The 22433-nt window shown below is 42.5% G+C and overlaps 2 protein-coding genes across 5 annotated transcripts; one reads left to right on the forward strand and one right to left on the reverse strand.

Moving 5' to 3' along the window:
• Positions 505-9062, reverse strand: B3GALT6 (beta-1,3-galactosyltransferase 6). 3 transcript variants are annotated; one of them, XR_002444495.1, is made up of 2 exons: positions 3599-9062; positions 505-3050 (listed from the first exon to the last, which is right to left on the reverse strand). XR_002444495.1 is itself a non-coding variant. In XM_021417714.1 (1 exon), exon 1 carries the CDS (start codon positions 8586-8588, stop codon positions 7554-7556), a length of 1035 nt encoding a protein of 344 aa, XP_021273389.1. In that variant the 5' UTR covers positions 8589-9062; the 3' UTR covers positions 3320-7553. The 3 variants fall into 3 exon arrangements, 1 of the variants encoding a protein (XP_021273389.1); XR_002444494.1 differs by having other exon boundaries at positions 505-3054; XM_021417714.1 differs by lacking the exon at positions 505-3050 and having other exon boundaries at positions 3320-9062.
• Positions 9199-21982, forward strand: SDF4 (stromal cell derived factor 4). Of its 2 annotated transcripts, none has more exons than XM_021417711.1 (7): positions 9199-9280; positions 10275-10623; positions 15607-15743; positions 15954-16067; positions 18428-18586; positions 19622-19797; positions 20411-21982. In XM_021417711.1, the coding sequence occupies exons 1-7, from the start codon at positions 9214-9216 to the stop codon at positions 20585-20587; spliced, it is 1179 nt and encodes a 392-aa protein (XP_021273386.1). In that variant the 5' UTR covers positions 9199-9213; the 3' UTR covers positions 20588-21982. The 2 variants fall into 2 exon arrangements, with proteins under 2 accessions (XP_021273386.1, XP_021273387.1); XM_021417712.1 differs by having other exon boundaries at positions 9269-9405.

Raw genomic sequence — 22433 nt, forward strand, 5'->3', positions numbered from 1 at the left:
TTTGGCATCATCCCAGATCAATTGATCACCAGCAACAACAACAACCTTTCTCTTTATTTAAAAAAGGCAATGTTATTAATTTTCCAGTCCCCGCTGTTGTTTAAATACAAGTGCTCTTTGCACTGGAGGCACTTGGTGTGGGAGTCCTCCACTTACCCAACACTGCAGATTTCAGTACTGCACATCAGCCTAGAAAATAAATGGATGCTGTAACAGGGCTCACATTCCCTGGTCTTGGCTGTCAAGCAAGGCAGGGAATTAGGAGGACCAGCACAAGGTGGGGATGTGGCCTTAAATGAGGTGGTGTCCATTAGTCCCTATGCCAACCTGCGTGCTGCCTTGCAGAGGTGATCTTGGCGTCTCCAGAAGTCAGAAGCCAGCATCCAACAGTGGGCAGCAGGGGGGTGGATGTGGCTTGTTGAGTTGCCATCAAAGGATGAATCAGCGTCTAGATTTTTCCACTTTTTTTTTTTTTTTATGTTTCGTTGAACCCAACAATAATTTAAAAAAAAAAAAAAAGAAAAAAGAAGGTGGAGAGGATGTGGAAAGTATGGCTGAAGTTTGGATTTCAAGCCATGTTTGAGTATGAAAGCATAAGGCTATGACAGATCAACAACGGATCAACCACTCTGTCTCACTAAAACATAAAACATTTCTGGGTCGTGTCCAGCACCACTGGGGTGCAGCCCCACCGTGGCTCCGCTCATCCTGGGCTCCTCCTGCTCAAAGCTCCAGAGCTGACAGATAAATATAATGAGCAATTAGTTCCTTATTCTAGCAAGGTCTCTCCTGAGAAGCTCCTACATTCAGTTAGCGTGCTGGGAAGTTTCAATACGTTGCATTTCTACATCTCCTTTAATCAAACCAAGAGTTCAAGAAGGAGGCGTGCGCTTTGGGATTTCTTCCTCGAAAATTTTAGGGGAGAGTTTCCCTTGAAACAGGGAAATCTGAACACTTAAATCAGTTGCATTCTGAGCTGGTGAAACCCACATTTATTTCATAGAATGGTTTGAGTTGGAAGGGACCTTTCAAGGTCCCCAACTCCCCCGCCCTGAACACGGACACGCGCATCTCAATCAGGTTGCTGATCATCATTTCTTGATGAAGATCCCCCAAAACTGGATTTATTTAATTAAAAGAGGAACTTGTCCCGTTTTGTGCTCTAAAAGACGCATGGTGACATCTAGCGACTGAATCACAATAGGGCAAGCAACCCACGGAACAGGAATTCCCAACAGATTTTTTTCCTCTAAGTTCTGACTTAAGCAACTAAAAATATTTTTCTAATTTGTTATTATGAGAAATTAAAGATTTTTTTTTTATTGTAAAGATACAAAAATTAGTGAGCTCGCTATATAGCGGTGAGAGATTGTAGTCGGGAAGAAAACACATTTAAAAATAGTCAGAACACACGGGAGAACAGATGGACAACATCCACGCTACTTAATGTCCCTTTGAAATGATTGGGTCTGGTCCACATCTGCAGCTCCTTGGCTCCTTCCCAGCTCCCTCCTTGAGGGCAGTGATGGCGTTTAAAAGCAGTAGGGAAAAGCTCTGCGGGTCTCTTGTTTGCTTTGGTCCGGCTTGTTTGTTTATGTGGAGTGTTTGGGTGGTGATAAGGACATCAGGGTGGGAGCAACTTGGGGCAGATGGCTGTAATGTGTGAGACTTGGTGGAAATAAGCAAGGGAGAGAGGGGAGGGCGTGCTTGGGCTGAGGCTGGTGGGCTTCGAGCGGTGCTCCTCTAGCTGGGCTCTTGTGAAAGAGGTGGGTTTGCATTCAGAGGAGACACAATGCATTGTTTGTCTGTTCCGGAGGCTTGAATTATGAGAAAATCACTCTGAAATCTTGCTTGGAGGTCCCGGTGCTGTGTGCTGGCCGCAGGCGTTCAGCTGGTGGGACCACCTCAGCCCTGTTTGTTTGCTTCCCTCCTGCTGCGTGAGTGCCTGTTTGGGGCAAACAACCCCGGTGTTTGATGGAGAGCCACCCAAAGGGCTCATTTTGTGCGTGTGGGGGCTGACATCTGCCATTGTAACTCCCTGACAGTCTGCACAGAGTGCTGAAATGTCCATGGGGAAGCTACTGACGGAGGCAAAGCTGCTGTAAGAAAGTGATGGTTGGCTGGCTCAGTTCTGCTGCCACAAGCAGGCTGAAAATCGGATGGATTTGTAGGGCTCTGGCATCCTCACTGCGAAGGGAAGAACTCATGCTAGCTGGCTGTGTGTAAGACTTGCTCAGCTTTCTCCTCAACCAGAGGAAGGCAGCAGCTTTCAGGATAAGCCAGGAGAGCTGCTCCAGTTTCATCCTGCTGCAGGCTCCCTGTGTGGTCCCAGAGCAGTCCCTTCACCCAAGCTGGTGTGTTTGCCTTGTGAAACAAAACCCTGCCTGCCCTTGGACACTGGCTGCTCCTCTATTTTTCTGTGATCCATAAATCCTATTTTTAGGCAGCTTGCTCGGTAACTGGCAGAAATCCCCACGTATATCTGGTTTGGGCGGTGTGCTTTGAATTAGTTCCCTTGACTTGCATTATTTGTCAGTCTCCTCTTCCTTCTGTTCGCTTCAACAGCAATTTGATCGTTTGTGTTGGAACTCACACACCTAACATCATGTAGCAAAATAACTCCTCATCTCAGGTTCAAGGCCTTGCAGTTGTGCCTTTATTTGCTTTAGGTCGTTTGGCCTTGGAACCATTTCTGAAGTAGCTTTCTGTGGAATTGGATGACTGCGCTTGTAACGAGGCTTTGAGCAACGAGATCCCACCATGTCCCAGGGACAACATTTTAGAGACAGGGCGGCTAGGCCCTGAGCAGAGCAAATAATGCATAATTCATAGTGCTTACCAGCAGCTTTGCTGGTCCGACTCATTTCTCCATGGCTTCCTCAGAAATCGATGGGGACCGATAACTGCAGATCGTTCTTTCGCTATGACTCCAGGCACCACATGGGCACAATACGTATCTCAAAACAGGAGACCAACCATGTTTGTCCTGACCCTGAGCTGGGGTCAAACGCTCACTTCCCTGATCTCACGCTGCTGCGGCTGCCTCCTTGCTACCTTTGAACAGCAGAAGAAAGAGGGTTGACGTGAGATCCTGATCCTGCTGACATCACTTGTTGACCCCTAAGCCTTCACAATGCACCCGAAGTTACTAATGGTTACTAGTTAAAACGTGGTTTTACCTAGAGTACAGGATTTGCGATGGACAAGATCTCTTTAACTTGATTTACCACTGAAATTACTATTTCTCTAAACAAGGAGATCACACATTACTAAGCAATCCTAGCATTATTTTTCTTTAAGCAGAACAAGCAGTCGCCTCTACAGCAAAAGTATTTTTTTATTAAAAATCACAGCACACAGACCCTTTGGCCAATAACGGCATATATGGAAGGACATAAATACCTATACAATATACTCATACAATTACCAAATGTTGTCATCATCAATCGCAGGTTTCCAGCAGTTTATTCCCTATATAAATGCTGAGCAAGTACTGTGCCACTCCCTACCCCCAAACAGCAAGGTTATACAGCTGCAAAAAAAAAAAAAAAAAAAGTGCAATTTCATTCAACTGTTTAAAATATACTCAGCACAGTACCTCAATTCTGCTTCATAAAGGCACACTTATCACGTAACATCCTTCAGCTTCAAGTAGGCTATAGGGAACAGATCCAGCTCCATGTTTCACCCGTCAGTACCGACGTGGTCTGTATTAGAAAGTAATAGCAGGCATGTTATGCTGGCATAAACTAGATCCAGTTCTAGGGCAAAAGCACATCTTGCACAGGTACATGTAGCAACAGATTGGAGTCTCGCAGGCAGCGTGTTCTAAATTAAACACAGAGCAGCAGAGGTGTTGACAGTTTGTCAAGCACGCAGCAATAGCAAGAACATGTTTCAACTGTGATGCTGGAGCTGAACAGCAAGGAATAGAAATGCAAACCTTAATCACCTGCCTGTGCTGCTGTGCTCTTAGTGAAATCTGCCAAGCTAGCACTAACAGATAAGGAATACAGATTGAAATGTTCAAAATGAGGTATTTCAACTACGAAAAATGTAACGTTTGTCAGAAGCACGACATGCAGAAGCTGTATTTAAGCAAGCGTCACATGGACAAGACTGGATAGTTGGGAAAGGAAGCATTCAGCTTGAGGAATGGTATTTATAAGTTTGGCTTTTTAATTGAAACTGACCGTAGGAATTCTTGGAAACGCAAAGGTTTGAGCTGTTCATTTCGTATTGAAATGATTGAGCTACTCCTTCTTACACACTAAAGGAGAAGGAGAATGAGGCGTTGTGTATCGCTTTAAAATAAAACCTAATTTCTAGTTGAGTTTATGCTGTTGTCAGCTTTAAATATTTCAGTACTGAAGTTTAGATGCAGCCAGAGAAAATATCTTATGAACAATGAATTTCTCTATTTGTTGCCTCTGGAAGAATGCTAAATGCCTGATTCATTTATTCTTTTGAAGAACCTGATGATAATAAATAGCTCAATGGTCTTGCAGATTGACTCAGTGGTAGTCCTACATGGATACCAATACGAACTTATAAACTCTACACACCTGCACGACTTCTGGTGTGTCATCACTGATGTCTAGAAAAGCTGAAGTGCTCATTTTTCTGCACACTCCCAATAATGTTAAAAGTACAGAGCGCTTATGAATAGGAAACCAGCAGAAGCACCACTTAAAAACCAAAAAGCCAATGTACCGATAACCCATTGCCACTAAGAATGCCATAAAAATCTCTATGTTTCTGGATCATTCGGTTTTCAGTTTTTGCAACTAAACTTTCCATTCTGATCTAGCTGATGCAGACCAACAAATGGTGTTTCCCAGACGCAGAGGAACACCCCCTCAGATGCTGGACCCACGGAAGTCAGCCTCCTTGCGCTGACTTAAGAGAGGCAACAATTACATCGTGGTTTTTCAAGTATCAGATCACCTCCAACTACCTAAATAATAAAGAAGGCGTGAGAAACCGCTCAAGGGAATTGCACAGCTATCAAGTATTTGCGTGCATCGTGTTTTCCATGGGTCAGACATTGGATGGAGACTCAGCACTCCTCCTTGGTGAACGCTGCTCCCAGTGACAACTGTCGGAGGCAGGTAAGGGGAGCCTAAGTTAGCAATGTAAACAACTCCCACCATCATGGACACAGGTCTGGGTGCTGAGCAGCACGCTCTCACTAGCTCCAGAGACATGAAGCAGATTTTTGGCCCACCCTTCAGATCCCAGGACTTTAAATAACGGCCTGTAGACCAACAAACTCAAGCACTGCTTGATACACAATTCTCATGGACAGCAAAGTACTTGTGTAAACAAATTTAAAACGTGACATCTAACTACCTTACTTTTCCTATACAGAACACGTTTTCGATATTTATAAATACTCACATTACAAGCATTTAATCACATATATACACACAACACTGGTTTACCCCAAAGAACAAGTAGGTATTTTTAAAATGCTAGAACCAATTTAAATTTCCTGCAATCTTGTTTAATATTAAATTATTGTTTTGGAATGACACAACTTGCTGAAAAGCACATCTGCCTGTCAATACGTGGACATGCATTGGAATGGACACATGCTAAAATAACTTATTTCCAGTACCTTAATTAGTTAAATTTGTTTCAGAGGGAAGCTGGATTCATTCAGATTTTCATACTGGAAAATCATCCTTTGCAGAAGACTTAATCCCCAATAATTTAATCAAAACAAGAGAAGAATAACAAAATAACAACCTCTATTCCTTTGGTATGAATTGCTAACTTGGTAATTTAAGAAATGAAACTAAAGATACTGGCAATGTTTTGGTTTTTTTTCCTTTGCAATTTGTGCCTTTCTGCAGGTGAGAGCAGACACAAGCCCAGAGAGAGGAGGAAATGATGGGAACTGTATGAAAGTGCAGCGTGCAACAACCAGGTAAAACTGATGGTTGGGAACATGCCATTCAGGCACAGAAGTAAAAACTGCTCATACTGAAAGATCTGTTGCTGACAAAGGTCCTTGGAAGTCAGTGGCTCTGCACTACTGGAAAAAAACACCGGTGTACTAGAGCATCTGCCATTCAAAAGTGTTGGAATCACAGGCCTACCTAAAAGTTTGAGGGTAAGTAAGATGGTGAAATTGTGTAAGTGTTCTTGACCTGTTCCACAAGTCAAGAAAGTCCAGTCTGCAGTTACTGCTCAGTATTGTACTCAGTGATGACAAGCTCTGTCAGCGCTAGAATTATTTGTAGAGCAGACAGGACGAAGGGAAATAATCCTATTTACTGACATATCACTTGAGCAATTAACTTAGACCTTCAGTAAAATTATTTCTGTGCCACAATGAGGTACTACTGGGGAGAAGGAAGGAATGAGACTGTTGGGAAATTTGTTTCCTTAGAGCACAATGCAGCTCCTGAAAGAGGAGAAAAGGCTGCCTTCAGACAGGGCTGCCCTCAAAATTCAGGGGTAAAACAACACCCTTCCTCTAAATGATAATCAGAGCAGCCTATAAATGATAATCTTGACTATACATGGAGTTTGCTTTCTTATCTGAGCTATCCAATTTAGGGCAATCTTTTTGACTTCTGAATACCCTCCACTGACCTAATCCTGCTAACATATCTTGTACCCAAGTGCTCTAGAATAATAATATAAATCCGAAGGCTACAGCATCTGACTGTGCAGTAGTAGGATTATTTGCTGTTCGGGCGGAATGCTTCTTCATACATATTGGGTTTGGACAATAAGCTAAGAACAACACCTATGCCTAACAACTGAAGGCTAGTTTTGTAGCATAACTATTTGCCCCCAAATATGATAATATACTCTACCTGCCAAATGCCATAACTCATCCACCTTTCTAAATACAGATTTACTCTGTAGCTGCCAGATAATTTATGTACAAGCTGTCTTTAAAACAACAACAAAAAGAGACAAGTTACACAGAAGGTCTAATAATTCTATTCCTGTAAATCAGAGCACTCTCCAAAGAACAGACTCTCTCCCTCCCCTAACGTGAATATCTGGTGCAAATTTGTTCTCCTTACTTCAATGCTTGTGACAGACACCTGTTCCCACTGGCAAGAGCAACCAATTTGCGTCCGCATTCGAATTTTCAAACCTTGCCAAACTGACAATTGTTGCTCGCCAGTAAATAAATACCAGATGTTAGTTTCACAATCTTACAGTGTAAAGGCCTGCCACAATCTTTAGCAAATATATCATAGAATCTGTTAAAAATCTTCTAGCAGCTTTTGATCCAAATTATCTCCCCCAGAATTCTCTACTATCCCTCTTGCAACCTATGATTTGCCTTCAATCCTGTAATGTGAGCCTTTCCAGGTTTTTGTCATATCTTTCTCTTTTATAAACAACTTTACATCATGCCACACCAGTAGCTCTCAGGAGTTGCAGGGTTTCATTGACTGTGACATAATGAATCGTGCAAAATCTTTTGAGTAATTTTTAAGCCCTAGTTATTGGGATTTGCCCCAGATAACAGTAACCCAGCTCAGAGAGTCCAGTAATAATCCGCCTTTTCCTTCCTCAGACTTTCAGGGGATGCCATCCTTCCTTTGGCAACACTGGGAAGGTGGCACTCCCCAGTCATACATGTAGGAAAGCCTGAGCTTAACCTCCTCCTTACAGAGCTTCCCTTCTTTAGCCAAGGTCTGGTGCTTTTCCAGCATGTCCTCGATGCTTTGCTTATGCGTTACTATGTACTTATTGTTGCAACCCCGTGACTTATACTCAGTGTCAAAACGAGGGTCGTGCACTCTTTTCACATCAATGGGAGCCAACCAGACCCCCAGGGAGACATCCTCGCTCTGCCACATGTTCAGGTAGTCTCTGTTGAGCCGCAGATAGTGCACCAGATCTGCAGAAAGCACATAACCTCCACCCAGGGCGTACGGCAGGTAGTAGTCACAGAGCACCCACGCACTCTCTTTCCACTTGCCACCAGATTTCACTCGACCACGGCCAGAAAAGAAGCCCCAATAGAGGCGACGTGGCTCCTTGGCTCTCAGATCTTCCACCAGCACATCCAAGCGTACAAACGTATCGTCGTCGGCCTTCAGGACGAACTGGAAGTCAAGGTGCAGATCCAGCCAGACGTACGTGGCCAGCACTTTGGCGGTCAAATTCTCGTAGGAATCCCTCAGCTCCGGCAGGAGAAGGAGGTCCCTATGCCGGCTCTGCTCCAGCTCCAGGCTCCGCAGCTCCTCGGCCCCCAGCCCACCCGTGCCGATGACGAAGCGGCTCCAGATGTTGTCGTGAGGAGGGCGGCCGGCCGCTGCCAGCCAGGTGCTGCGGATGATGCTGCGGCGCTCGGTGTACTTGGGGCCGCTGGTGATGAGCACCGCCAAGAAGGCCGACTCCTGAGGAGGGGAAGGCGGCGGGATGGCAGGCGGCCCCCTGGCACCCCATGGCAGTGGGGGCTGTTGGTGGGGTAGTCCCCGGGGGGCTGGCAGCGGCCGCAGGCCCTCGGAGGTACACTTGGCCAGGTAAAGCAGGACCACGGCGAAGAGCGACAGGCCACCCAGGCCAAGGGCCGTCTTGTGGCGGCACAGCAGGCGCAGCAGCTTCATGGAGCCTGCAGGCCTCGAGGCCCGGACTCCCCCCTCACACACACCAAAAATTTAGGCGGGAACGGCAGGAGCTGAGCGGGGTACGGCCTCTGAGAGGGGACAAGCTTCCTGCGGGAGCCCTCACCGCGCTTCGCCTGCCCTTCACGGCTCCTTCCAGCCTTTTCTTTCAATCAGAGAAGCATCGGCGCAGGCCCACCCTACCTGCCGAGCCTCCGGCGCGGCCCCGCTGCGCGAAGCCCCTACCGCTCCGCCCGCCGCCGCCGTGTGGCGCGGCCCCGCCTCCCGTCCCGGCCCACACACAGCAGCGCACGGCGGCAGCCATCTTGCAACAGGGCAGGCGAAGCCCGCGCGCTGCCATTTTGGTTGAGGGCGCGCCGTGCCACGCAGGCCGCTGGGGCGGGCGCAGAGGGAGCGGGCGGAGCTCATTTGTGTGTTAGCTGGATAGGTGACGGTCTCGTTTCACAAGGGTTGCCGGCATCGTGCGAGTAAATACACTCAGATCCGCAGTAGCAGTGTTCTGCCTCCCCTCTTTATCAAGACCTCGAAATCTGGCAGCAGACGGCTGAGCCAGGAGGGGAAATGGCGGCCGCGAGGCCCTCAGGGCACCCCCCTGCCCGGCTCCAAGATGGCAGTTGCCGCCCCTCACGCACGCACGCACGCACGGCGCGTGACGTACTTCCGGCGCAGCGCAGGTTCGTCCCGGTCGCTTCTTGTGGCTGTAACCTCCTGAGGGGCGGGAGCGGGTTCGTCTGTATTTTTTTTTTGCTGTGCTGTAGGGAGCCGGGTCGGGAATGAGGAGCCGCCGCGTCCCGCACAGGTACCGGGGCTGTGGGGGCGAGACGACTTGTGGGGGGGCGGTGGTGAGGCCGCATAGGACCGCTCTGTCAGTGTTCTGAGGTCATGGTCCTGTGAGGGGAGCGTCCTCCTCCTGAGGAGATTTAACGGTCAGCGCGCGAGTCCTCCCCGGGCTGGGCGCGTCCTCCGGCTCTGCCTCGGGTCTCTGTGCCCCTGAGGGCCGTGTGTGTCGGGCTGTGAGTTTGTTCCCTGTCTCTGAGGCCTGCGAGCTCGTACGTGGCAGCGATTTTCCCTCAGCAGCAGGCAGGTGGCAGGAGGCGTGTCTGCCCCTGCTTTGTGTATGCTCAGCTGCTCTGCACGCGGTGCCGTTTGTCACAGTGTTCCTTTCGGGCCGCTCTTCCCCAAAACTTCTTTCTGCCGTTCAGACTTTCTATAGAGGTGATGCTGAGGCCACCGTGCTTCGAGCAGCCCCTGTGTCGTAGCTCTCAGATCGGCTGATCTGGAACACCTGAGGTTGGTGCTCCTAGCAGTGCTAGGCCATTAGCAATCCAAAGTCCTCTGATAGAGATCACAGCTGTGCAGGCTGAAATCTGACGCAGTTCAGTTCCTTGTTGTGTATGTTTTGTTTAACAGAGCTTTATGGCCATAGGACCCTAGAATGGTTTGGGCAATCCTAAAACCCATCCAGTTCCAACCCCTGCTGTGGGCTGGGTGTTCCCCACCAGGTCAGACTGCCCAGGGCCCCAGTGCAGGGCCAGTGCTCTCTTCAGAGAGTATATTCTTTCAGTGTATTTGTGCACGTGTTCTTCTGAACTCAGGGAGAAGATTTGTTAATGACATGATGTTCTGCAGTTTTTAACTTGCGTGTTTTTTTTTCCTTTCTGTCTTTAGGTTATGTAATCAGCCAATATTTTGAACAAAAAGGAAAAACAATGATGTCGAGGCAGGCCTTCCTCTGCAGTTTGGGATCTCTGTATTTGTCCCTTTTGTTTGTATTTCTTCTGATGGATGTTTATGCAAGGCCTGCAAATAATTCGGCCCTCAAAGAGAAGCCAGCTGATGGTAAGGATGAGAATGAGATCTTGCCCCCAGATCATTTGAATGGGGTCAAAATGGAGATGGATGGACATCTCAACAAAGAATTTCATCAAGAAGTTTTTCTGGGGAAGGAGATGGAGGAGTTTGAGGAAGATTCAGAACCCAGAAAAAACAGGAAGAAGCTCATGGTCATCTTCTCAAAGTAAGCTTCTGAGTAAAATTTGTAAAATTTTCTGTGCTATTTAAAAATTGTATTGATGGGAGAGGGGGGTGTTATTCTGTGAGCAGTGTGTTTTACTTCCGTAGGTAGTAACACGCTTGTAAAAAGCACTTGTAGGAGTGAGAATGTTAGCATTGGGAGTCACAAGCAGTATTCATTCAGGATTGGTGCTGTGATCTAGTAAAATGTATGAATAAATGTATTGTTTTTTTGTGAAAATATGTCCATAGCTGCTTTAGATGAGAAAAGTAATATTATTTTTTTCCTAGTTTCTCCGTGAATAATCTATGACATCTGTAATTTAGAGTAAGGAATTAGTGAGGAAGAGTTTCCTGATGATAGGATGCTTGTGTTAATGACTTGAGGAAGGATTTCGTTCTAGCAGTAGTACGCTACATTGCTTTGCTGTAAATTTGGAGTGCTGGTATTTGTCTTCCCAAGAAACTATTGCGTGGTGAACCCTGCTTTCCTGGAAGTGGCTGGGCACTTGCCTGCAGGTGGGAAGTAGTGAATGAATGCTTTGTTCTGCTTTGCTTTGCTTGCACACTGACTTTAGCTTTACCTGTTAAGCTGTCTTTGTGTCAGCTCGTGAGTTCTTGGACTTGCACCTTTCAATTCTCCTCCCCATCCCACCTGGGGAGAGTGAGCAAGCAGGTGTGTGGTGCTGAGCTGCTGCCAGGTTGAACCACAGCACCACTAGATGGCAGAGTTAGCTTTATTTCCCATCATTGCCATTGAGGAATTAATTTTGTAACAGCTTGGATGACACTGGTAATGTTGATGTGGTGCTGTTTGTATATTTGAGATGAAATGAGAAGGCTTAGCAGAACTTTCTTTTTAGGTAACCTTTTTGTTAGCAGGGAAAAAGGGTCCAATATCAGCACTGCTTTTCTATTTTTTATTCTTTTTAACTTGTGTTCCCCTGAGTAAAGGCAGCTAAAGCAAATAGGACGACCAGGCTGCCTTTTCTATATACAGTTCTTTGCGACGTGGTATGGTATTCAGACTGCTAACTTTATTGGTGGGATGCATGCAGATGTAAATAGCAAGATTGTGGTGAGAAGCTTTCAGTTTCTTTATTGCCATATGTTTGTTGGAAACATTCAGGTGGTGCTTAGTAGTGTGTCATTCACAATTGCAAGTTCTGTTTGTTTCTCTTTGTGTGTTACCAAAGAGGTTGTTTTAGGCAGCTTAGAGCAATTGGATTCAAGAGGAACTTCGTTTGTGCACTTGAAATTGCATTCTGTCAGATGATCAGATTAGAAATACATAAATACATTCTGAAGAATTTGGTTTTCTAGACATTTTCTTAAAGGCTGAGGGAAGAGAGAAATGCATTTGGGAAAAGCTATTGAGTCACGGGTGTACAGATGCTGTGGAAATGTTTTATTTCAAGGCTTAAAGGAAACCTCCACTTGTTTTTGTTAATGAAAGCTGAGATAGAGGTGTGACCATGTGATTGAGGGTACTCAGTTCAAAGCATTAAATCTTGTCTAGTAGGATTACTGAAAATAAAGGCTAAACGTGGAAGCAAAGCTTCCCAAATGTTGTTTTTCTAGCTCCTATGTGTTACTGAAAGAACAAGAGCATTTCATAATGCTGTATTTCAGTTTCGGAAGTCACTGTTTACTGGAAGGGCAAGCCTTACTGATTTGCAGAAGTGACTTGTTACAAGTGAATGCATACTTCCACATAGCCCTGCGAAGGTAGGGCATGATGCAGAAATCTGAGGTGTATCTTGTAGCCTTCATTCCCTGCCAAGGGCGGGTGTTGGGTACTGTCAGGCAAAGCAAGTGTGTGAGAGGGCCTTAAGTGACATGGGGAAGGAGAAGAGAAGCTGAAGTCTCTACTTAAATTAGCTGGGAATCTATAAATAGTTCTCTTACAGTATGCTGTAGTTGGGCATACGTAGGTGAGCCTTTATGGGAGGAAAGGAAGAGGAGGAAGGATGTTGAAAGCAATTGAATCTATTTATGGTGATATCACTGAGCAGCCTGATCTAGTGTCTGATCTAGTGGTTAACAGCCTTGCCCGTAGCAGCAGGGCTGGATCTACGTGATTTTAAGGTTGCTTCCAAGCTAAGCCGTTCTGTGAAATCAATGGCATTGGGTATTGGAATTCAGTTTGGTGAGCCTTGGTTTTAAGGGCAAATTACCTTGTAAACTGAATCGCATCTCTTCAGTACTAATTCAAGTTCATCAATTCAAACTGATGAATTCATGAGAGTTTTGTTTAGTAGTGTAAAATGCGTGGCTTTTTTTTGTCAGAATGCTTTTGGTGATGGAGCTGCTTTTATGAGTTTGAACGTTGAGTGCCCTTCTAGGATTTGCATTTTGCTGATGTTTTCAGTCACTTGCAGCTCCAGTATTGTGTTTTATCAACAAAAATCTTGGTGTTAGCTGAGTGACTTGTCTTGAAGGTAATAGGTCAGGTCAGAGGCTTAAATACACCTTCTGTTAACTACTACTACATACAGGCATTTTTTTCTTTGTTAAACATTAATTGATTTATTCTTATAGGCTTTGCATACTGAATGGTTTTGGCATCCCACATCCCTCTTTCCCATGCTCCCTTGCCTAGTTCCAAGTTTGTTTCATAGCATAACAGTTTGTATTTCTACTGGGGGTGTTCTAAGCTGTCCTGTTTTTCGTATCTTCTATTCTGATTACAGTTCTGTATTGTTCAATTAAAAAGAGTTTGTACTTTGTGCACTTGGAAGGTTTTAAGTAATGTGTGCTCCCTAATTTGTAGTTCTAAATTTGTTAGGAAAAGGCATCTAATTACTTTTTTGTATCTCCTGTGATTTAAGTAGCACTTTCCTTTGGCTTCTGGTTTTTAAAAACATTTTCCTGGATCATTTTTCCATTATTTGGATGGAACAGAGGCCAACTCTAACGCAGTATGTACTTGGTGATCAAGATACACCTTTTCCTTAGCTCTGTGGGTGAGCACGCTGCTGCCTCGCTCCCCCCACATTGCCTTGTTGTCATCGAGGAACCCGAAAGCGTGAGTCTGAAAATCTGAGTGGCCAGCTCTTTATTAATAATACTTTCAGACAGGTGGCCACGGAAGTCTGATTTTTTTTTTTTTAATGGCTTGTGCTTGAGAAATGGGGCTCAAGTGTTTAACAGCTGTTCTTCCAGGCTTGACATCTTCAATGCAGCCCTTACTGTAGGGCTTTATAGAAGCCTTCTTATCTGCCAGCTCAGGAAATAGCGCCTGACAGCCCGAAATTCCTGCAGTCTTGAGATGGTGCTTTCAATCAGAGAACTAATCAATACTTGTACAGGAAGCATGACCAAGTTAGGTTTTCTTGGCTCTGATTTGTATTGTGCTAGCAGAACAGTGGTGTACGTTCATTGAGAGCGTTAAATGGGATGTTTGTTGCCTTTCTTCTTACTGACAGTGTGGAAGCAGTAAGTTTGAGAGCTTTGATCTAAAGAAACTAGAACATAAAGCATTGAGGTGGAAAGCGCTTTGTTTTCCCTTCTCGTTTCTGTTAGCACCTACTCCATATCAAAACCCACATTGCTCACCTGGTGAGTGCAAGGTGACACAAGTGGAACAAGACCGTTTTACTGATCTTGCTGTTTGGTGAAAAGCTGCTGAGTCTGTGCATAAATAGGTAGAAGTATGTGTTTACAATATTTAAAAGCAGTGATAATGTGTTTCAGCAGATCGGATGCTAGGGTTGTTATTTGTCTGAAGCCTTTAACATTTAGGTGACATTTAAATGCATACACATTGAATAGCTAGAGTTTCAGTGATAACGCTTTAACACTAGTTCAATTTAAAGAAAAAAACAACTTGGCAGCCTTTATCTTTTTGAATCAGAGTGGTTTTGTTTTGCTTTAAATAGAATCTTGCCTTTTAAATGTTACTGATTTCAGTTTTAAACATTGTTATCGTTTTTTTTAATGAAATACTTAATGATATGCTGAAAAAAAAACCCCAAAGCGGCAGGTTATTGTCTTTGTTCAGCTGTTATTTTTATGTTCTTGTTAATGAAATGAGTATTAATGGCATTGCTCGTTTGACAGTCTGTCTTGATAAAACGGTATTGGTAGGACATGGGGGAGAGCAGTGGATTGTCAGGTTGGACGTAACTATTATTTGTCTCACTGACTAGATTGTCAGCATGAGTGTTTCTCAACAGGTATGTAAGTGTTGCTCAACAGCACTGTACAGGTGCATATTTTGACAAGGCAAAGCGAGCCTGCTAGCACTAAAATTATGGGAACAAATGTATGTGCAGAGCTTTTGAAATGTGATAAATTAGGAATTAAAGTGTATTACCTGTAATGTGTTACCAGAGATCAAGGGGTCATCAAGGCAACGTGATTTTTTTTTTTTTTTTTTTACCCCTTATAAGGTCTTACAATGGTCTTACTTATAAGGTCTACCAAGTATGAAATTGTTTGGAAATCCTTGCACCAAGGATGATCACCTTACATTTTCATTGTTATTGGTGGTTGCAAAAAAACTATGACGCGATCGAGGCAGACACGTGAAGGCAGCTTATCTGTAAGCTTCAGACACCTTGGAAAACCAAAGTAAAAGAGATTTAGAAAGATAAATTGAGAGGGAGTTACTGGTTTGGGAGATTTTTAGGGTAGAAATTTGTCACAGTAGTGAAAGTCTGCAAGAGCTTGCAGTTGGCAATTCTGAAGCATTAGGATACCATCAGTATTTGTAGTTTCCTCTAAAAACGTACTCAAAAGCATAGTATCACAATGAGTTAACTTATGGCAAAGTGAAATGTGGTAGAATGTTTTTGAACCAGGTAGTTACCTAGCTGTTCCTGGTTGTAGAAAGATGGATGTTGAAAAACAAGGGAGCTGCCTATTGTGTGTGCTTCTCTGCTGTAAGCCCAGAGTGTATGCGGTCTTCTGTATTAATCCTACGTATAATCCCTTGAGTTTTAAAAAAAAAAAAAAGTAAATCTTGTCTGCTATTCCTTCATAGAGTGGATATAGATAATGATAAAAAGATAAGCGCTAAAGAGATGCAGCGCTGGATCATGGAAAAGACAGATGAACATTTCCAGGAAGCTGTGGAAGAGAATAAAATGCATTTCCGAGCTGTGGACCCTGATGGTGATGGTAAGATAAGAGTTTCTTCTTCCTCCTGTGACATAAATAGATTATTTTCACAAGGCCTGTCAGCTGTAAGGAAACAGGAAAGTGAATCAGGTGGCAGCTGTCATGTTACTGTTCATGAGGTTTAGTGTGATGGTCTTGTTAAGAAATGGGACCCAAAGTTCACATTTTAAATATACTAAGTCATGTCTGAGATATGGTTCTCTCCTACAGGTCACGTTTCCTGGGATGAATATAAAATTAAATTTTTGGCAAGTAAAGGACATAATGAAAAAGAGATTGCAGAGAAGATCAAAAACAACGAAGAGCTGAAAATAGACGAAGAGAGTAAGTGGAGACTGTTGGAGTGTGGTTGGCTGTTTTTAATTTTATTTATTTACTTTCCTAAAGCCTGAGTGTCAGAACTATTCTTAATGTGAGACTCCTGTTTTAGTTGTTCTGCTGCCTCTTGCAAAAGCAGAATGTGTGAGCTACAAGGCAGAAATACTAGAATGGTTTCTAAATCAAATCTGCCCTCCCAACGCTCGATACAAATATTGAACACTGAAAATTGGTTCCTTATTTGCTACTTCCTATTTGAACAGTTCCAGGTATCTGTGTTTAGTGGTCTGCTGAAATTTGTTAACCTGTGTTATCTGTGGACCATTGTGTTGTTACCTGGAGTACCAGCTTCCCTGTTGCCTCAGGTGACAAGTAGCTGGAAGTACCTGATTTCTGCTCTAAAATTGAGGATTATTTATGCAGATACAGTATGTATCTATGTATGTATGTCAGGTGTTCTGTTCCAACAGGCACTCAGGCACTGCAAAGGATTCTAGAATTTAATAGCAGTAGGTTACCTAACGATTGTTTCGTGTTTCATCTAAGTTCTCTGCTGAGAGATTCTTCAGATCAGTGAGATTTATCATTTCTTCCTTACTACTTTTGAAACTTTCATTTGAATCTGACTTGTTGCAAACATGGCAATGCTAGAGATTAACTTTCCCACATCTAAAAGTATTCAAATTTATTGTTAAGTAAAACATCAAGCCTTAGCCTTTCCTTGCAGGAATTAGTCATTTAAAAATGGGTTTTATTTTCCACTTATCAAAAAGCAACTAAAATGCAAATGGGCCTTTGAGTTCTATGGCAGGGAAAACACCTGTGTAGCATATTCTATGGCAGTGTGGTTAATAGCTACAGTTTACAAGAATGCTCATCAGATAAAAGATGTACTGCATATGGGAAGTATGTATATAACTTTTCTACCTGGGTAACAAGCCTTTTTTTTGGAAAACCAAATTAACTCTCTATTTCTTGCTGAAGATGATAGGCTAAACTTATTTTTGTTCTCCAGTGCTGTGTTAAAGTACTTTTAATACCTGTGCCATAGAAAATAACTGAACATTGGAATCATAAGGCATGGTCTAAGTCTTAGTTGGAAGCTGATGATGATCTCCAGCATGTTACAGTTTAGACGTCAGGTCAAAACTGGGGACGCAGCTTGGTTTAACTTAGGCAGACAACTGCGGTTTCAACTGATCAGTGACAGTTGAATTTCATTAAGGACTTGAAAAGAAAGGCAGGCAAAGGGGGAGACTGTCTTCTGACTTCTAAGGTTTCGTAATCTGATTATCCAGTGCAAACTGGTGTTTTTGAAATAACTGAATCTTTCCATTTACAAACTTACTTTGAGATTCATATTAAGACTCCAAAGAATTTCTTTACTCTTCTCAAAAGAAAAAAAAAGTACTGAAGGCTTAACTTGTAATTGCAACTATCATTTCAGAAAAGTGTAGATGCTACCATGCCTGCTTCTGTTTCTATTGTAACTCATGCAACCAAAAGCATGCTGGAGATATCGAAGTCGGCTCATTACATTAAAAAAATATTTATGTTATGCAGTGACTGTGGTCTTTCAGAGCTTCTTTGCAACTTGTGAAATACCAGTGCTTCATTTTTCATGTTTGTTAGTACATCTTACAGATATGGTATGCCACAGACTGTATTTTTTTTTTCCAATGTGTCATTTAGAAAATGCCTACACCAGAGGAAGAATGCTCTGCACAGGTATTGTTTTCCTGTTTGGTTATGCTCAGGACCACTGCTGCGTGTAATGTTCGTGCAGTGTGTTGCAGGGTGACTTTTCATCAAGTCAGTGGTATAGTTTTAGTGGAAACTCACGTTTAAATTATGAACTTCATTTGAATTTAGGAAAATTTCACTTAAAAAAGTGCTTGTTGGCATGATGTAAGATGAAATAGGTGGAGTTGTAAAATGATTAATGGTTCTGATGTGTTTATTTGTACATGTATGCTTAGACTTGGCTTGTTCTTTGGAGGATAAATATATATTTTCATCTTACTAAGAACCAGCACTTGTGTATTTGATACAGAACAGACAAGGCAGCCGAAAGGAGTAATGAGTGCTTATATCCTGAATTAACTGGGAACTAAATGTATTTTGTGATGCTTTGCATAGCATCTGTATTTCTTCTGTAGAGTTACCCTCTTAAATCTCTCATAGTTCCAACAATTCAAGTTCTTAGGCTGAAGTACTGGATGCTGTTTCAATTTTCCTTGGAAGCTGAGCTGTGAAGTGACTGCTTCATAAGTCATCCTCGTTTAAACAATAATTGGTGGAAGATGATATATTTTAAAAACTGTGAATAGCTTAAACATATGGTTTTAATCTTCTTAAATTTCCAGCACAGGAAGTTTTAGATAACCTGAAGGATCGGTGGTACCAAGCTGACAACCCACCTCCTGATATGTTACTGAATGAAGAAGAATTCTTGTCCTTTCTTCATCCAGAGCACAGCAGGGGAATGCTGAAGTTTATGGTGAAAGAAATCATCCGGGATTTGGGTATAGCATTTTAATAGATGTTTTTCTTGGAAGGTGTTGTTAGAGCACTGTAGTGTCATGGCTCAGTGTGGAGTTCTGGCACGTCTTGTTTACTGTGTTCTATGCATATTCTGTTAGCACAAATGCTGGCATCTCTCTAGAGTTGTCTGTGTATTATTCAAGACTAGATTTAGCCTCTGCTTGTTAAAGAGCAGCACAGAATTATAATATTACAAAGGTATTCTGAGTGCTTCTTAGAGAGCAGCTCAGCTGACACCACTTCTGACACCAGTGTTGCTCTGTTGTAGGGTCTGCGTAGCAATAGGAGAAAGCATCTAATGAAATTAAAATATTGTAAAATATTGATGTGAATGCTCGGTGAGAAGGCAACACTTGCTTTGTGTTTCTGTAGCGTAGCAACCATGTGAGAGTTGTGATACACACTCCTGAAAGTGGAAATACATGGTTGAGGTTTTCACTGATTTTTTTTTTCACTAATATTTTTCCTATGGAGTCAGTAGTTGGGCATGCTTGGGGGGGGGGAGGAAAGAAAAAAAGAAATAAGTGAACTCCTACTTTGCTAGTACTTGATTTAGTAAATATGGAGTTTCCAAGTGATACTTCAGTGCATAATGTGCACGCACAGAATTCCAGTAGACAGTCTTTTGTGAAGGTTCATTTACTTGAATTCTGATAGGAGGCTGGAGATAGCTGTCATAAACTTCATGCTGTGACAAATTCTTTATAAATAAATGAAAATGAACAGCAACTATAAAATAAATCAATAGCTAGCCTGCCAGCTGGTGTATCTTTCAGACATGGTTGCATACTTTGTTTTTTGCATACTGACCAGTATGCAAACTGTGTGGGTGCCATAATAGAGCTTTCTGCTAACCAAAGGTATAAATGGTAGCCAATTCTTATGTGGCATGGTCAGGACTGTGGTCTGCTGAAACCAGGCCGACTGTACTAGTGATATCTCTAACGTGAAGGAATATCTCATCTCTAGTGGACGTTAAACAAGTGAGTTTCAGTTACTGTGTATTTCTGTTGTAGATCAAGATGGAGATAAGAAACTTACCCTTTCAGAGTTCATTTCATTACCTGTCGGTACTGTAGAGAACCAGCAAGCTCAGGACATTGATGATGATTGGGTAAAAGACAGAAAGAAGGAATTTGAGGAGGTCATTGATGCTAACCACGATGGTATTGTCACAATGGAAGAGCTGGAGGTAAGTCTCCATCAAATAGTTCCAGTGTTCTTAGAATCAGCAGGTGTTTTTTAAATACAGGATTGAGGCTGCTTTAGGGTTCATGAAGTCCAGAAATATTTGAATGAACAGTCTACCAGATTTTGGACTGTGGTACTGTTCCGTGGTGTTTGGAGGAAGGATGTTGTAATGCTTTTTCTTGGAAGAAGGAGGAGTTTTCCTAGCATTGCTGTTATTCATAGGTATGCTTTTAGGGTTTGTTTTCTTTGTAATGTAGATGCTTGCATGGATATGTAGTGCATGAAAACAAGTCACGGATTTCATTTAATAGGACGGTGAGTCATACTTACAAAGCAAGTAACTGGCGATGTGTTCATTTAAAAAAAGCAAAACAATATCAGAAGTAAAATTAAGCAGCTCTGGGGCCCCATAGACTAGAAGACAGCAGAGATCTTGTGTCTTTCAGAGTGTTTTTCTTACTTTAAAATTACGTTTTCAAGTATAGAGTCTGGTTCGTGGCCTTTTTAGACTTGTGTGTAGATGTAGGGATCTTCTCCAAATAATTCTGTCCACTGAAGAATCTACCAAAAGACGTATGTGTTCTGAGTGATTGCCGATAATTTTCTCGTTCTAGGAATACATGGATCCTATGAATGAGTACAATGCCCTAAATGAAGCGAAGCAAATGATAGCGGTCGCAGATGAAAATCAAAACCATCACTTAGAGCTGGAGGAGATCCTGAAATACAGCGAATACTTCACGGGCAGCAAACTTATGGACTATGCACGTAATGTCCATGAGGAGTTCTGACCTTGCTCGCTTTTCCAGAGCTCTGAAGCACTTTCCTGCTTTTGAAAAAAAAAAAAAAAAAAAGCCCAGAAAAAAATCAACACTCACAAAGTTTCCTTGCTGCTATCTGTGTTATATGCGTACTGTGTTGTACTAGACTAAAAAACCTTCCGTCCGTATAGAAGATCTACAGCTTTCTTGCCTTTGGTATGTAAAATTACAAAGAAAGTCCAAAAATAACGAGGCAGGTACTGGACTAGGTGAGTTCGCCCTGTCTTATACGGTTAATCCAGCTGAAGTTCCAGCTGCTTTTGGCTAATTGCATTTGGTGGAGGCATCTTAAATATTTAACTTCTCTTGTTGCCCTCATAGCTGCTGATCCATGGGAAATCACCAATAAACACTGAAAGATGTTGGCTTTTGTAAAGGGGACTATGGTTCAGATAAGTGTTCTAACCTCATGAGGATATCCATACATAGACTGATTGGGAATACTTCTGTTTTGCTCAGCAAATTATCCATCTGTATTTTGTTTACGGTCGTATCCATTTCAAAGTTTTGGTGTTTTTTTTAATTAAGAAAATCAGTAAATTGTATCAGGATGCTACTGCCTGGACTGTTCTTGCTATGTGTGTTTTTTTCCAGTCACGCTCAGTTCTTTCTTATTGTTCTACTGATTTGTGTAATCAATGCACATTTAATGATATCTGTACTCAGTATCAATGGGTTACTTGGTTGTTATCATTATTTGTGTCTTGAGATTCAGTTCTTACTGGATTTTACTTCGCTTAACTGTTGAACACTGTTGTTGACTAGTTATAGGAGGTAGTTCCAGCAAATGCTGTTCACATAATCTATTTCCAGTAACTGTTGCAGGTATTCATGAGTCAGGAGAAAAGATGATAGCCATATTCCTGAGATTCCTCGTTCATCTGTGATAATCCAGTATGTTTTTCAAGGCATCTCAACCTAGCTATGCATTGTTGAGAATTTAATCCAGGTTCTCCTGCCATGACTGAACTTCTTTAAGACCTGGGAAAAGAACTTGCTTTAAATGTTAGATCTCTTCTGCATCAACTTGAAAAGTAAACTGGTGCCAGGTTTTTTTCTGTGTGGACTTCAGAGGTTGCACAGAGCAAGGGGCTTCACCTAGATGTACGATTTGTACTGAGCTAAGACTTGTTGTTGAGAGTGGTGTAGTCACTTGTTTCCGTGCAAATTAGCGACGCCGATGAGCTCACGAATGTTAAGGTTGGGAGAAATACTTTCTTTACTTTCTGAATTGCTTTTGACAGAGCAAAGTACAGTCAGCACTTGAGAAGGTTTTTTAATCAGTCTCTTTTTGGGTAATCTCTGACAGCCTCGTGTAACGCAAAGGTCATACCCACTACTGTCTAAATAAAGTATTTTTACGCTGGTTTCATCTTTATTGTAAAAGCCCTCTTTCTGAGGGGTTGCCTGAAAAATCCAATCAAGATGTTATATTTGATTAAATTTATTCTCTTAATATAATGTAAATATAATTATTACTGTCTTTCTGTTTCAGTATTCCCTACTTTTTTTTTTGGTTTTTGTTAAATGGCTTGTTTCAGAGTCTTGACATACATTTATCTTTTTGTATTGAGTATTTTTCTTTGTGGTTTGGAAATGTTGGTGGTTTTGGGTTTCTCAATGAATGGGAAGAATTGAAACCCATCAGAGGACAATTTCATTTGTATTAAAGCATCCTTAACAAGAACGTGAGTGCTTCATTGCTGATGTAACGTTTTGGGAGTTTTCTGTTTAATTATAGGTAGCAGACTTTTAACCGTACCTTGCTTCTGAATATCATGAGTTTGCGTTTTCAGTTTCTTATTAGGGAAAAAAA

The sequence above is a fragment of the Numida meleagris genome, chromosome 20, assembly GCF_002078875.1.
Source record: "Numida meleagris isolate 19003 breed g44 Domestic line chromosome 20, NumMel1.0, whole genome shotgun sequence".
Classification (NCBI taxonomy): domain Eukaryota; kingdom Metazoa; phylum Chordata; class Aves; order Galliformes; family Numididae; genus Numida; species Numida meleagris.